The 14,537-nt window shown below is 40.4% G+C and overlaps 1 protein-coding gene across 1 annotated transcript in view; it reads left to right on the top strand.

Moving 5' to 3' along the window:
* CLCN4 (chloride voltage-gated channel 4) overlaps positions 1-12,446 on the top strand; it is a 41,894-nt gene extending 29,448 nt beyond the window's left edge. The window contains exons 10-12 of the mRNA XM_064407728.1: positions 1,900-2,298; positions 6,965-7,181; positions 8,570-12,446. Of these exons, the coding sequence (XP_064263798.1) occupies positions 1,900-2,298; positions 6,965-7,181; positions 8,570-8,660 (707 nt within the window). The 3' untranslated portion in view covers positions 8,661-12,446. The remainder of the gene's footprint in view (positions 1-1,899; positions 2,299-6,964; positions 7,182-8,569) is intronic.
* The last annotated feature ends 2,091 nt before the right edge of the window (positions 12,447-14,537 follow it).

Genomic DNA, 14,537 nt, shown 5'->3' with positions numbered 1-14,537 from the left:
CAAAAGGGCCTGTTTTTATCTAGAGGTTATAAAGGCAATCTGGATCATCCCTTTGGATGTGAAAACCCACAGCAGTGTAGACATTTAAAAAAAAGCAGGGATGAATCTTACTGTTCAAACAAGTAAAGTACTTCCTCTTTATGATAAATGATCTTAATATTAATTAAATAAATAACGCACAAAAATTTGGCTCTGATGTTGCAGATGATCTGCTAGTCAGTATAGAATTACAGAAGCATAGAATATGCTGAATTGGAAGGGACAAGTCAAGATCATCAAGTTCAAATCCTGCCCATGCACAGAACACCCAAAAAATCACACCATGGGCCCAAGAGAATTGTCCAAATACCTCTTGAACTCTTATCAGGCTTCGTGCTTTGACCACTTCCCTGGAGAGCCTGTTTCAATACCCAGCCACCCTCTGGGTGAAGAATCTTTTCTTGATATCCAACCTAAACCTCTCCAATACAACTTCAGGCCATTCCCTTGAGTCAACTGTCACTGGTCACCAGAGAGGAGAGATCAGTGTCTGCCCCTCTGCTTCCCCTTGTGAAATGTTGTAGACCAGAATGAGGTCTCCCCTTAGTCCTCTCCAGGTTGAACAGACTAAGTGACCTCAGCCAATCCACAAAAAGCTTCCCTTTGAGACACTTCATCATCCTAGTGGCCCTCTTTTGGATGGCTTCTAATAGCTTAATGCATTTTTTTATATTGTGATGCCCAAAGCTGCACACAGGACCCAAGGTGAAGCTGCAATTCCTTCCTCTTTTAAAAGGTTCAAATTAAGGTGCAATGGTTTTTAATAGTGTGGTGAGACATACAGTAGAATGGTCACAGCTTGTACATACTTAAGCTGTTCTGTACCAAAGACTATCTTGCTTGGAGAAATGAAGTATTAAATGATCCTTACTCTGGTATTTGCTCTCAGCTTTTCACAGTCAGAAGTTTAAGGCATTCCTCAGATGAAATTCATATCTGGATCATAGCGTTAAGTAATCAACAATCGAATATTTCTGTATGCTGCTAGATAAAAAGATCTCTTAATGACCTGTTTCTGATTTTTCTCATCTAAAATGGGGCTGTATTTTGAGCCCTAAAAATAGCAGATTTATTACATTTACCTTTTTAACAGAGGCAAAGAAATGTTACCTAATAATTCAGAGATACATACACACTTGTCCTCAGTTATGTGATTATTTTTATCCTTTAATGTAAACTGAAGGAGCAAGGAGCTTGCTTATGAAATTAGTATGGAAAGACTAGATTGAAAAATATAGCTACAACCCTGCCTATGGCTGCATGCCTGGATGGCCTCAAACCAAGTTGTACTCAGTTCAAACTGTTTTACTATAGTGATATCCAAAGCAGGGGTTTAAGCTCTAACATAGATCTTGCAGTGGCCCTAAGCTGTTCCAAGGTAGGATTTTGTAACCAAGTTGTGCCCAGAGATAATGCTCAGCTTTCTCTTCAGTATGACTGCAATAGACAGGCCAGTGTGAAGGCCACCTCTCCACATTCCTACCTGCCTCAGCCATGGCACTTAACTGACTCTTGGAGTCGTTTTGGAGGGCTAATGGCAGGGTTCAATTTTACTTTCTCAAGTATCCGTTAAAGCTGATTTTTTTGGCATCCTTTTTGGTTTTAAAGCTCTGTCTTTTAGCATTCATTGTTTGCTTTTCAATGCTAGCCACTTTGGCATGAGCAAGTTCCCTCAAAATTTGTGATGAAAACTGTAATAGATAAAAATTTCTTTCTTCAGAGAAACAAACCTAAGAGTATAAGGGCAAAGTACTCGGCATAAATAATTACATGCATTTTTGAGTGTAAGGCTCAAAAATGTGAGTTGCTTGGTATGTATACCAGCACTGAGAGAAACTTGAGTCTTTTCCTTGTTGGCAGGTGGTGTTACTCGAATGACAGTCTCTCTGGTGGTGATTATGTTCGAGCTAACTGGAGGCCTGGAGTACATTGTCCCTCTTATGGCTGCAGCTGTCACAAGCAAGTGGGTGGCAGATGCCTTTGGGAAAGAAGGGATCTATGAAGCTCACATTCATCTGAACGGCTACCCCTTCCTGGATGTGAAGGACGAGTTCACCCACCGCACGCTGGCGACGGACGTGATGCGGCCGCGGCGCGGCGAGGCTCCTCTCTCCGTGCTGACGCAGGACAGCATGACGGTGGAGGACGTGGAGACACTGATCAAGGAGACCGACTACAATGGCTTTCCAGTGGTGGTCTCTAAAGACTCAGAGAGACTTATTGGATTTGCACAGAGACGAGAGCTGATCCTCGCAATAAGTAAGTAGAGTATCAATGTCCAACAGATTGGTTTGGAAAGGAGTTTAGACAAGATAGGAGGTGAGGAGTGTTATTCACCTTGAAGAATGGATAAAAAAGCACCAAATCTCACTTTTTCTTTAAATCTGACTTTTATGGTTAGTGGGACATGGAAGATTTTCTGTTGCATCATACCACCTGATAGAATTTTGTGGGCTTGACCCCTGTGGGCTTAATTTTGCTGTCACTCAAAAGAGTAAAATAAAATTCTTCTAGAGGCAACAGAGAGAAACTCAACTCGTATGCCAGAATTTTTGTCGGAACCAGACCAAAAGCCAGTGTAGTGATCAGTTTCTTTCCCTCTCCATGGGCATCCAGAAGGGGCTGGGGCAGTCATGAACTTTGATGATGAAATAACCTGTGCTCCTTTCTGTTGCTCTGTCTCACCTTTTTCTCACATGCAGGATTTTAGTGCTACAGGTGGAAAGTTTTCAGTGCACAATATTTTTTGGTAAAGATGGATGAATTTGTCTGGTATCCAGTGGATAGCTGGCTGCTTGCCTGACAGTCCAACTCCAGGTCATTAAAGATTTTGAATGTCAGGTCCTTTCCTGGTTGATCTGATGACTAAGTGGGGATTGAAGAACAAGTGTATTGGATGAAAGCAAGTTTTTCTACCTTTTCTGGGCCCAGGGCATCCAGAACTGCAGAGGTCTGCAAGGCTGGCCCACTGTCTGCTCCCAGTTCTGGCAGTCCTGTGGTGTTGAGGGCCAGCTGGGTAGGCAGACAAGATGCCATCTGGGCATGGTTGCCTTGTGCTTTGCAGGAGACTGGAATGTCTGGTATATCCAAACCTCCTTGACTTGGAATTCTTCTTCTTTTCATGGTTCTTTTTGGTTCTTTTTCATCCCTGCTGTTCAGGCACCTTAAAAAAGCTGCTGTTTCTGATGGAATTGCACATATTTTTCAGACAAGAAAATTAATAAATGGAAAATTTGGGTTATTTTTGAATGTCACATTCCAGCTCAGTTCCCACAAAGCTGAAACAAAATTTGAAGTCTTTAAAGCACATGTTTTAGATGTATTTAGCCTACCCTGGGTCTGTCTTTTATACTGCCCATGCCATGTCATGGCTTAAACACTTGGTGCCTTCCTAAGTTAATAGTCTTTTGCACCTCCTTTTCAGGAAGGTGTGTTAGTGGGAAAATTGCATGGACTGAAGATGCAGAGCCCTCACTTTAAAATCAGAAAGATCAGAGGCTGCTTTGAGTGAGTTAAAGAACTTTGAGGAACTGAATCTTTTGTTTCGGGTCGTAAATGGCAGTGTGGCTGAATGGTCTTGCCAGAAGATGTGAGAAAATGTCAGGCTATGAACTGACAACAAAGAAATCAGTTAAAATTAAACTCAGTAAACATTTAGATCAAAATGCTTTCCTGTTCAAAAATTGTTTGACATCTGCATTTTTCAGAGGAAAAGCTACTGTCTCCTGATCAGTTCTAATTAAAAGCATCTTTTGTAGAAAATGAGACAGATTTAAAATTAAATTGTTACATGTATAGATAAGTTTTTCTAAAATCCTCAGCCACCAATGATCTTTTGTATCCCTTTTCACCTTGGGCTTAGTGTGAGTTCTGTCATTCTGTACTGACACTATGATAAATGGTTAATCTTTCCAGTATGGTTTGTGTTCTTGTAACTAAAAATCTGGATTTGGTTTCAAAAGACATAGTATATGGGTCCAGTACAGAGCAGGGCAAACCATGCTAACAACCTTTTGATTGCTAATCCTCTTTCTCTGAAGTTGCTTTGCCTGAATTTCAGACTTGGTACTGTTGATCACTACCACAAGGGTGGCTAATGTGTTCTGAACCTCCACCTGAGCTTGCTTCATGGTTGTGAGCATGGAGCCATACACCAATTCTCCTTCAGCCATAAAATTGCTTTCCAAGAGAGAAATATCACACATGGTGAAACATCTCTGGTTCACCTGTTCAGGTTCACCTGTTCAGCCTGACAGAGATACTGGAGATACATCTCAGAACAGCATAAGCCCCATCCATGCAGCACTTCAGCCAGGGAATGAGGTCTTACCAAAAGCAGAGTCAGGCCCACTCCAGTATCTCTTCTTTCACCAGTGTCTCTTTTTTCATGACATTGTGCCCTGCAGAATGCCTCCCCAGTTTGAATTATCTCTGGTACCTCTATGTAAGAACATTTTACTCTTCACTGAGACATGCTTTCAATCAAGAATTTCAGCTTCCTTCTCAAGCCAAATTAATTGTGCCTCAGTAGTATGGTGGTCCTGGGAATACTGTGGGGAATTACTCCAGTTCCCTCAAACACCTGCCTTCTTGGATGAAGGCAATAGCTGCTGAGTCTTGCATCAAATACCCGTTTCCACAAAGCTATCTGCCTCATGGTTTACCCCTACATAATATCTTTCCTACTGAGTGAAGCATGCTCTATAAATGCATCAAATACCTGTAAAGTGAATGGCAATGCCATTTCCAATTGCTCAGCAGCATCCTCAGGAGGATTGTGTCCTTCCATTGATCCTTGTTGAGTGGGTAGGCAGGTGGGGTGGCAGAGTCACCCTCTGGGAAAGAGGTGTCTACATTTTAGATGACATCTACTTTACAGTCTTACAGAGGGGAGTTTTTGACACTGTAAAGCTTTTCTTAAATTTGGCCAGCTCCAGAGGCACCATGCAAAAGGCAGAGCCTTGGACAATAGCCAGGTGGCCTGTACAATATGCTTTTCCCTGTGTGGACTTGAGAGATCAACATAGTTGATATAGGCTGTGAAATGTGAACCCCTGAATATGAGAGGCTGTTTCACATTTGGGAGAATTAATTCATTCTCTAGCTATGACAAGAGCCTGCATAGATTGCTCTGTAAAACCAGACATTGTCATCCATTTGCTTTGCTCTTTCTGCTAATCTGTATCTGCTTTTCTTACCCACTGACTGCAAAAATGATCTGCTCTTCTGTTTTACCTTTACTCCCACTCCCCCATCCAGTGAGACTGCTTACAAAATCCACCATTTTTCTGATGCCACTGAATTTACTCCATAGTACTACATCATTCAAATTTCTCTAGAGAGGTGTTTGACATGGAAGAGTGAAATCATGACTTTGGCTAATCACTGCTGTTCAGGGTCACTGCTGCCTTGGGAACAGCAATGTGGTAACCAAAATGCTTGGCCCTATTTCTTAGGGTGCAGCTTTGGGAAGGAAATACCTAGCTGTCAAAGGTTTTTATCAAAGGGTGGGAGTTACCTTCAGTTTGATTAATGCTACCTCTTAGCACAGATCATATATCAAAGAACTATGCAGGCACATTCACACTTGAAATTGGATGTATGAATTGAAACAAGCTGAGACAAAACTAACATCATTCCTGTAAATTGCAATAGGGCTTGTAATATGTGGGGTGAGAAGGCTGAGAATCACATACTGTACTGCTGTTAGGTTTGAGCCAGCACTGCTCCAGTTCCAGAAATATTACAAGACAATGATCATTAAATGTAAAAAAGAAAAATGCAGCTGAAACATGTTGGAAACCATCACTGCCTATATTACAAATCACAGGAGCAGGTTTCTCACTCTGATTGATGGCAGAGAGTTCCAAGAATATTTACATATGCTTGGAGTATGTGTTCAAGAGCAAAAGCATGTTAATTGTTAATTATGTTAATTGAAAGTAATAATTTAACTATTTCAAATAATTTATTAAAAAAATAAAGTTAAACCCTCAGAGCCAAGCACATGATATGCTTCTTCTGGGGAGTGAAAAGTTGTCTGTCATTTAGAAATCTGTCTCATATAATGTTTATACCCTGTAGTGTTGAGTAGAGATGAGGTAAACACTGCAAAGAAAATAAAGTACTCCAATGGTAAGTCTTGGGGCCTACTTTAAGTAAAAGGCTTATACTGATCATGCAAACTCCAGATGTAGTGTGATGTTCACTTTGTAGTTTGATCCAAGTATTAATGATAGCTTTTGAACTTCTGAAAATGGTCACATATGTGCTGTTTACCCCTGTATTTTTTCTCCCTTTATGATTTTGCTTTAAGTAGGAAACTAATTTATTTTTCCTTTTTAAAATCTAGATATGCAAACTATTTAAGGCATTAAGTGTAAGCCCACAAAATTTACTCTGCATGCCAGCGAGCTGTGCTGGTCTAGAAAAACACCCACACCATCCCTGGATCCCTGGAATGTGAATTTGTCTTTCCCCAGCTTTGTGTTCATAAATCCATTCACCATGTCCACATTTTCCCAAATCCACTGAAAAGTTTTGCTCCAAGCCAGCTGGGATCTTACACAGCTGTTGCCTCCACTCCTTCAGACATGTAATAAAGTTTCTGTTGTGACTCTCACAATGGAGGAAATTACATAGAGTGATTTGAATTTGACAGAAATTGGATTAGTGAAGTTTGTGAATGCAATGAGCTGCATATTTATTCAGAAAAGCACTATCCCAACGAAGGAAAAGTATGTGCCTATAAAAATACCACATTTGCTTTGAGGGAGCAGTGTCTCAAGGAAATTCAAGGTTACTCAGTGACGCACATTTCTGGGACTTCAGTACTTTAAAGACAAAATCAAACCTTGCTTTCCAAAGGAGGGATTCTTTTTTATTACCAAACTTCACTATCTACACCGATTTTTGTGTTGCACAGAGAACGCGAGACAGCGTCAGGATGGGGTGGTGAGCAACTCCATCGTGTACTTCACCGAGGACCCCCCAGAGCTGCCACCCAACAGTCCCCATCCGCTGAAACTGCGGCGCATTCTCAACCTGAGCCCTTTCACTGTCACTGACCACACACCCATGGAAACTGTGGTCGATATCTTCCGAAAACTTGGGCTCCGGCAGTGCCTGGTGACTCGCAGTGGGTGAGTAGTTGACAGTCAAATGAACATTTTTATTTTGCCTTATTTTGTGAATGGATGAATAAGGGAGCCTCACCCATGTATCTCCAGGGCAGCAAAAGAAGTCAGACTTGGAACCAAAATGGTGCTTGGATGGTGTTATATTTCATTCTGCTCTCCCAAATCCTTAGTGTATTCTCATTTAGATAAGGCAAAAATAAATACAAAATAAACTGTTCTGACTTCCACTATAATTCAGTTTCCAGCAGAGGCAGATCTGGTAATCAGTATTGTTTGCAAAGAATATGCCTGTTTTGAGACATCCAGCTAGATAAGATGTTTGTAAAAATTGTGATAAAGGTGTCATTGCAGGAAAATTACTCTGTTCAACTTTCTTTCTGGATAATGGAAAGGTGTATAAACCAAAGGCCCTCAAATAACAGCTGAAGGAGGTGGGAAAACATGAAATTAGGGGAATAAAAAGCTGCACCATGTGGACTAGACACAACATCCCATAGTTCCAATGGAGTTTAAGGTATTTGGGCATCACGGCTCATCCCAGGATCTAGTGATAGCAGGATAGCCAAACCACAGCCATCACTTCCAAATGTGGAAGATGAAAATGTATTCTTCTGTTAGAGAGTCTTTTTGTTAATCAAAAATATTTCATGTCAGTTGTTACTGTCAATGCAGTATCCTCAGCATTAAGAAAATAAGAACCATTATTGGGATACAGATAAGGGTTCTGATTTTAGGTGCCTGGATTCACAAATTTATACCTGGAGTTTTAGAACTTATGTGAAATGAAAGGTGAAAAAACTATTAACAATGACATAGTTTCAATATTCAGTGCGTAATGGTCTTCAAGGACTGGAAGTAAAAAGCCCTTGAATACTGAGGGTTATACAATTTTTGACTCTTGGGGCCAGATATCCCATAGGCCTCATCTTTCTTGACAGATATAATTCATTTAGGTTCACATAAATGAGAAATTATCATTTAAATCTGAAGGAATTATGCTGTCAGGCAGTGAGAGTTTCAGAAACCCTGTGCTTTAGCTTACTTTGTGTATTACCAAGCACTGATACCTTGGGTCTGACTGCTGATCCTCACAGCCTGAGCCTAAAGAAACTTATTATTTTGTTGCACCAAGTATTAGTTGTTGTAGCTCCTCACTCAGTCATGTTCCCAACAACAAGAGGTAATAAGCCAAAGTATTTCACTTAATTATGTGGCTGGGGTAGCAGAAATACATGAGGTGAGAATACTTTTATAAAAAGGTAATAATTGGGGAATACATGAGATGGACAGTACTGTATGGAAGCACTCACGAAATGTCCCTGCAGCTGAACAGGGAAGAAACCTGGATGATATATGAGATTGTTGACCTTTCGCTTCCTTTTCTCCTATAGGAGGCTGCTGGGTATCATAACTAAAAAGGATGTATTAAGACATATGGCTCAAATGGCAAACCAGGACCCTGAATCTATCATGTTTAACTAGACTGGTAAAGAAGAAGAAAGTAACCCCAAAGGAATCCCTTCTAGATTAACATGAAGGCTGTGTTTGTGGTTTCATCTTGCTTAAAGAGAAAAAAGGTAACGTACATGAGGAATGGCCTGATATGCCTCTGACAGAGGGAGTGGATGCAGGACAGCACTTATTTAATGAGGAAGGCAGTTTAGAAGCTCTGAGCAGCTGCAGACACCGAGCTGTGTTTCCTTAATGAGGTTCCCAACAGCTCAATTGGAGCGCTGGTGGGTGTAAGTGATGCAGCACTTGGAGACCAAGAGCCACGAGCACCACTGGGAGGCATCAAGGTCACAGTAACTCCTGAGGCAGGTGTGAAGGGCAGCAGACACTGTTTATGTACAAGCTGCTAAAACACAGAACGGTTTGTGTTCCAAGCCAGAGAGTGTAGATGAGTAATGCCAGTTGCTTTTGTTACTGGAATCATGGCTATTTGTTTGCTACTGAGTTATACCATTTTCATGACAGACAACAATTGTCGTATTTTTAAATTAAAGACTTTTCTCATCTTCATTTATTTTGTAGATGTTTATTGAATCAAGACTGGATTTAAGTCTTAAGAAAAGAGTAAGATTACGCCTCAAATCACTTTAAAAAGTAGTGTCCCTTGCTCCCTGCTTTAGTCTTTTGAATTTTATACTGCTTAGCATTTCTGTCAACCAGCTTTCCCTTATAAATGTTGAAATGGGATTTATTTGTAAGAATTTATTATCTCTCTATGCAATTTTGCATACAAGTACTGTAAAATTTAGTATTTTGTGGTTTGCTGTGGTAACTGGAAAAAACATAGAAGCCCATAAAATAGTTTTCAAAAGCACTAAAAGGACAGTGGTATCTGTCTCCCATCAGTGTTAGTGACAAGAGATTGAATCCCTCACTGTCTTCCCTTATGTACATCACAATTTTTCACAAATGAATGACATTCTGCATTGACTCTTGGTTGTCCACTTAGGTCCTTTTTGTCATTGCTCTTTCTTGGCATTTGTCTTTTTGTATTTGCCAAGAGATGGCTGAAATTAATTTAACAGTCATAGTGTCTATACACTTACTCTGTAAGAGATCTACTCTTTATGCACTTGTCAGTCATAGGACTGTGGAATTCCTCTCCACAGATCTGTGACTGGATAAGATCACAGGGACTGAGAATGCAAATGATCATATGAAAGCTTTAAGTATTTATCTGTTTGCACCAAGAAAACAAGATTTACCAGACCCTGGTAGAGACCTCTAAGTCACTCAGGTAAAAATGTTTAATTTTCCTAAACCCTTGTTCTGATCCTCTGTGAGATAAAGAGGGTCAACCCTTTAGTCCATACTGCTATCAGTAACAGAATACCAAATTGTACTCTCTGTAACACATAATTCACACTGCCTTTGCTTTAAAGATTGGAGAAAGGTTGTGCTCTGAATCCCCTTCAGACCTCCTGGTCCCTTCATTTAGGCATCTAAGACCTCTGGTATTTTTGCTGAAATTCAACCAGATAACTGGTGGTGTTTGAATGCTCCTCATGGATAGAGATGACCTTCCATGCCAGAACAGCCTGTTGCTTGCTCCAGCCCAAACCCAGACTGTTGATGTAACATGTGGGCAATGTGCATGAGTGTTGTGTCCCTGCACTGAGACAGCTACTCAGGTGTGCCCTGAGTTAGATGCCGAAGTTCTATGTCACAAATTCCTCCTCTTATCTCTAGTGACCCTGCTTCCTTCTGGCACATGTCCCACTGCATTCACACGGAGTATGGCCTGAATTGCTGAAGTGAAAGAAACGGAAGTAGAGGGATAATTTTAATCTGTTAAGTACTCCACTTAACAATGGTGTTTGCAACAGACTGACATAAATATATGTAGCTCTGGCCAAAGCCCATAAATATTTAAGTGTATACTTTTTGTTAACTGAACAGCTGCAGTACAATGATGTATTATTAAAGGGATAATATTAACACCATGTAAACTGTAGGACTGAGCAACCCCTTTCCTCTGAAAATAGGAAAGAGAACATAATGTGATTATTTCTTGCGTTTTTCTGTGAAGCTGTCAGCAGCCAAACTCATAAAAAAACTAATCAAGTCAACAACAATGCTCATAAACACTAGATTCCCTCATTTGAACAGAGAAGCCATCATAAAATCAGTTCATTCCCACAACTGAATCCAAATGGGGCTTTATACAATTGTCAGTCTCTACCCATAACTTCCAGAATCTAAGGGATGTAGATAAGCTAAAAAGGCTGACTTTTGAGAGCAATCTCATCCTTAGATTAAAACTATATGACCATGTTCTACTTTCCATGTTTGCTAACAGCAACCAATATAGTGTAACAACACTGAAAAACATAATTTTCTGAGAGAAAGACATGGACTTGCCTAATTGAGGTTAATTTGGCTGTGAATACAAATTCACATATGTATTGACTTGTTTTATCAGGTTAAACTCAATCTGTGGTTATGCATTGGAATGGACTTGTGTGGTTAATTCCCATTAATACCCAGAGGCCTGATTTACTGAAACCAAGTCACCCCTGTGATAGCTTGTTGCCTTGCCTTATTAGACTACTTAGGAGGAGCCCTCAAGGCTTAAAAAAAAAGATCTAAAAAACCAACATGATGATTTGTAGCAAGCACCAGCAGAAGGAATTGAGATTTATGTAGTTGTTGTGAATGCAGTTTGACCCTGGACTACCACCCAAGTAAAAGGCAGGTGAATGGGTGTACAGCTCTCTCCTGTCAAACACATTCCTTCCAAGGTGAAAGCTTTAAATAGCTAAGGGGTCAAGGGAAAAACCTTTGGACATGTAACCACGTAGTGCTGCTCCTTGTTCCAGTGTCTGTTCAAAAGATGTTAAACCAGAGCAGGGGCTGCTATCTGGCTGTCCAGGAATGGCACACTCATGGCTAACTTCAGCTGCTTGGTGTTATCATCAAGGCTGAGGCTGATGCTAGAATGACATGGAGGGCTTTGAGACAGGACAGACTTTGCTAATTAGAAAACTCCCTCCATGCTACAGCCTTTATTGCTCTTCACACTGGTGTCTGAAAGGGAACACTCTTAATATAAATTAATAACATGCTTATCTCAAAAAATGCAGTTGTGATGTAATGATTTATTTCCCCATAACAAGCCCATTATCAGGCACTGTTTTCCATCTGTATTCCAAAATTTGTTTTGGAAGGTACTGAATAGACTCCAAGAGGCATAGATCTCAGCCCTATTTATTTGAATTTGTAGAGCTCAAGATAGTCACGTAGCGTTATCAATCTCAGTTACATGAGTATTTTAGTATATACTGCTGACTTTATGCAACCTCAGTTCAGTCCTTCAAGCAGGACTTCAAAAATATCCAACTAAACTGAACGGTTATAAAAATCTTTGAATGATGGAGGTTCAGTATTGTACCTTTGTTTTGCATGAACTGTGTTAAGTTACATTCAGCTTCTGATGTGTACTTGGAACAATCTGTACCTGAAAGTTTAATAATAAAGTACAGAAATGGATGACATTAGAAAGACCCTTTGGCTGTCCCAGTGACACTAATTATTAATTCTTATGCTTTGAAGAAGCAGAAAAAGAATGTTTAAGGATTACAGAAGACTCACTGATTCCATGTTTGAATGACACTATATTTATGACTATAGTTTTGCTTTGGCTCTGTTTGTTGTTTTGTTTTTTTTAATTGTAGAAAACAGTGTATCTGTTGCACCTTATAAAAAACAATGTTTGGACTCTATTTTTTAAATAAAACTGACTTACAGTACTGGAAACTTTTCTTGGATATCTTATTAATTAGAAAAGTATTTAACTTAATGTCTCTATGATTTTTATGTTTCCTTTTCTCACTTTTAGGGATAGCTCAAGCCTGAGTTCTAGAGACCTAGGATATCCAATTAAATTATAGGTAAGGTAATATTAAGAAGGGAGTTAGTAAAGTTCATGCAGTGGACTTCAGAGGATCAGTCTTGATAGCTGCTTATTTTATTTTCAGAGAAAAATGTTTTTTCTTCAGCATCAGAAATACCTTAGAAATCTAAAAAGAGAAGAAAATATATTTATCTAACCAGGTTGTTCTGTCTACAGTGTTCATGAAACTTTAAAACTAGATGTTGTGAAGCCCCTATATTTTTGTACACATTTTTCAATTGCATTTTAATTCAGAGCTAAGATCAAAGACTGAAAATGACAGGTTCAATCATTCCCATTTAATTGGATGAAACATAATGTAAATCTCTGTCAGAGGCTAAATTCTAGGTGGTAGCAAAGAATATGAGCTTGATCCTGATCAACACTAACTAAGGTGAACATGCCAGCAATATCCTAGCTCAAATTAAATTACTCATTTCAGAAGCTGGTTTTGGCAGTCCCATGGCCTTCAACTCATTCCATGGATTGCTCTGCCCTTAACACAACCCAAAACACACACTATAACCCAGGAGTCGTCAGGCATGCAGCAACTTCAATAAGTAGTAATAATTCCTGTAGTTTGTATTTGGTCATGGGGTTCTGAACTTTAGACCTTCCTGTCATCACTTGTGGTGGTGCAGCTGGGAAATGGAATATAAAATGTTCAGAGGCATTCAGCACTGCTGTGGTGCAGCTGTGTTCCACCTATCCTGGCCTGCCCTCCATTCATCCCAACCAAGCAGCCTGTTATCATCCATGTGCCTTCTTGCTCCTTTAGGGGAGGCTCTTCTTCCATATCTATTTCCTACAAGCTGTATTATTCCCTTGTGCTGTTCTGCTCCTCTGCTCCACATGTGATCCTGCTTCTAGCTCCTCACTGCTGTGGTGGCCCACAGAACAATCTCACAGACACTGTATCCCAAATAAGAAAGGTGCATCTCCAGTGGAGGGGCTCCACTTGTGGCAGACAGGATTTTGCACTGCTGCTTCCTGGAGGACATGGCAAATCCACTGTTGCTGGAATGCTGCACTGAGTTTTTTTATTTGGTTTTTGGCTTGCTATCTCTTAGGATCTGGTTATTGAGTTGTCTCTGCCAAAATCAAGGGGCAAACAGTAAATGTCAAGTAGAGAGAGATAGAAGAGAGCGGGGGAAAGAGAAAGAGAGTGTAAGAGGGAGACTAAGCAAAGATATCACTACCACATGGAATCCTGTGATGTCCTGCTGGACCTTCTTCATCCTGGCCTGCTTGCTGGTGGGGGTTCCCGTGTTCTTGTGGAGGTACCACTTTTATACAGTCCAAGTCCTTGTTATCCATAAGTCATGGGTGCTGTTCCCACCCAGCATGGGATGGGACTTGTGTAAGATACCTCCTTTCTCACAGTTTGCCTTGGTGGGAGCTTTTGTCCAGAAAGGTACCTGGATCTGCCTCACCAGGCCTGGCACCTTCCTGTTGTTGCTGTCAGTGCTTTTCCCACAATTTGCACAGCGGAATTTTGTCCAGTGTTAATTCTACACTTTCACCTCTGGTTAGGTCTGGTATTACTGCCTTCCTTTTTGCCATCTGTGGTTATTCTGAGGTCCTGTTGTGGTGGTTTCCCTTGTGGGAACTTTCTTGTTTAACAGTGTTTGAGGCTGTTCATTGTGCTTCAAGAAGTCCTCACACTATCTTAATGCAACATCAAAAAGATGAACTTCTGAGAAAAATACCTGCTGCATTTCACAGATCAATCTAGTGTGCTCACAATCTCAACCAGTAAACTAGTGACTTCCCAGTGAAGCCAATCTGGAGCTGGGATGTGACTGTGAGGGCTCTATCCTTAAGCAGTTATGGGCTCTTAGGCAGAATGAGACAGGAACTGCTGACCTGTAGCTGCAGCATTTGGTTAACTCTCCATCCCTCCTTTAACCTTTATTCTGAGCATAATTAATATTCTTCGTTTGAGACACTATAAA

This window comes from Passer domesticus, chromosome 2, assembly GCF_036417665.1.
Source record: "Passer domesticus isolate bPasDom1 chromosome 2, bPasDom1.hap1, whole genome shotgun sequence".
NCBI lineage: Eukaryota > Metazoa > Chordata > Aves > Passeriformes > Passeridae > Passer > Passer domesticus.
Note: the sequence above shows the minus strand (reverse complement) of the source record. Positions and strands in the feature narration are given on the sequence as shown.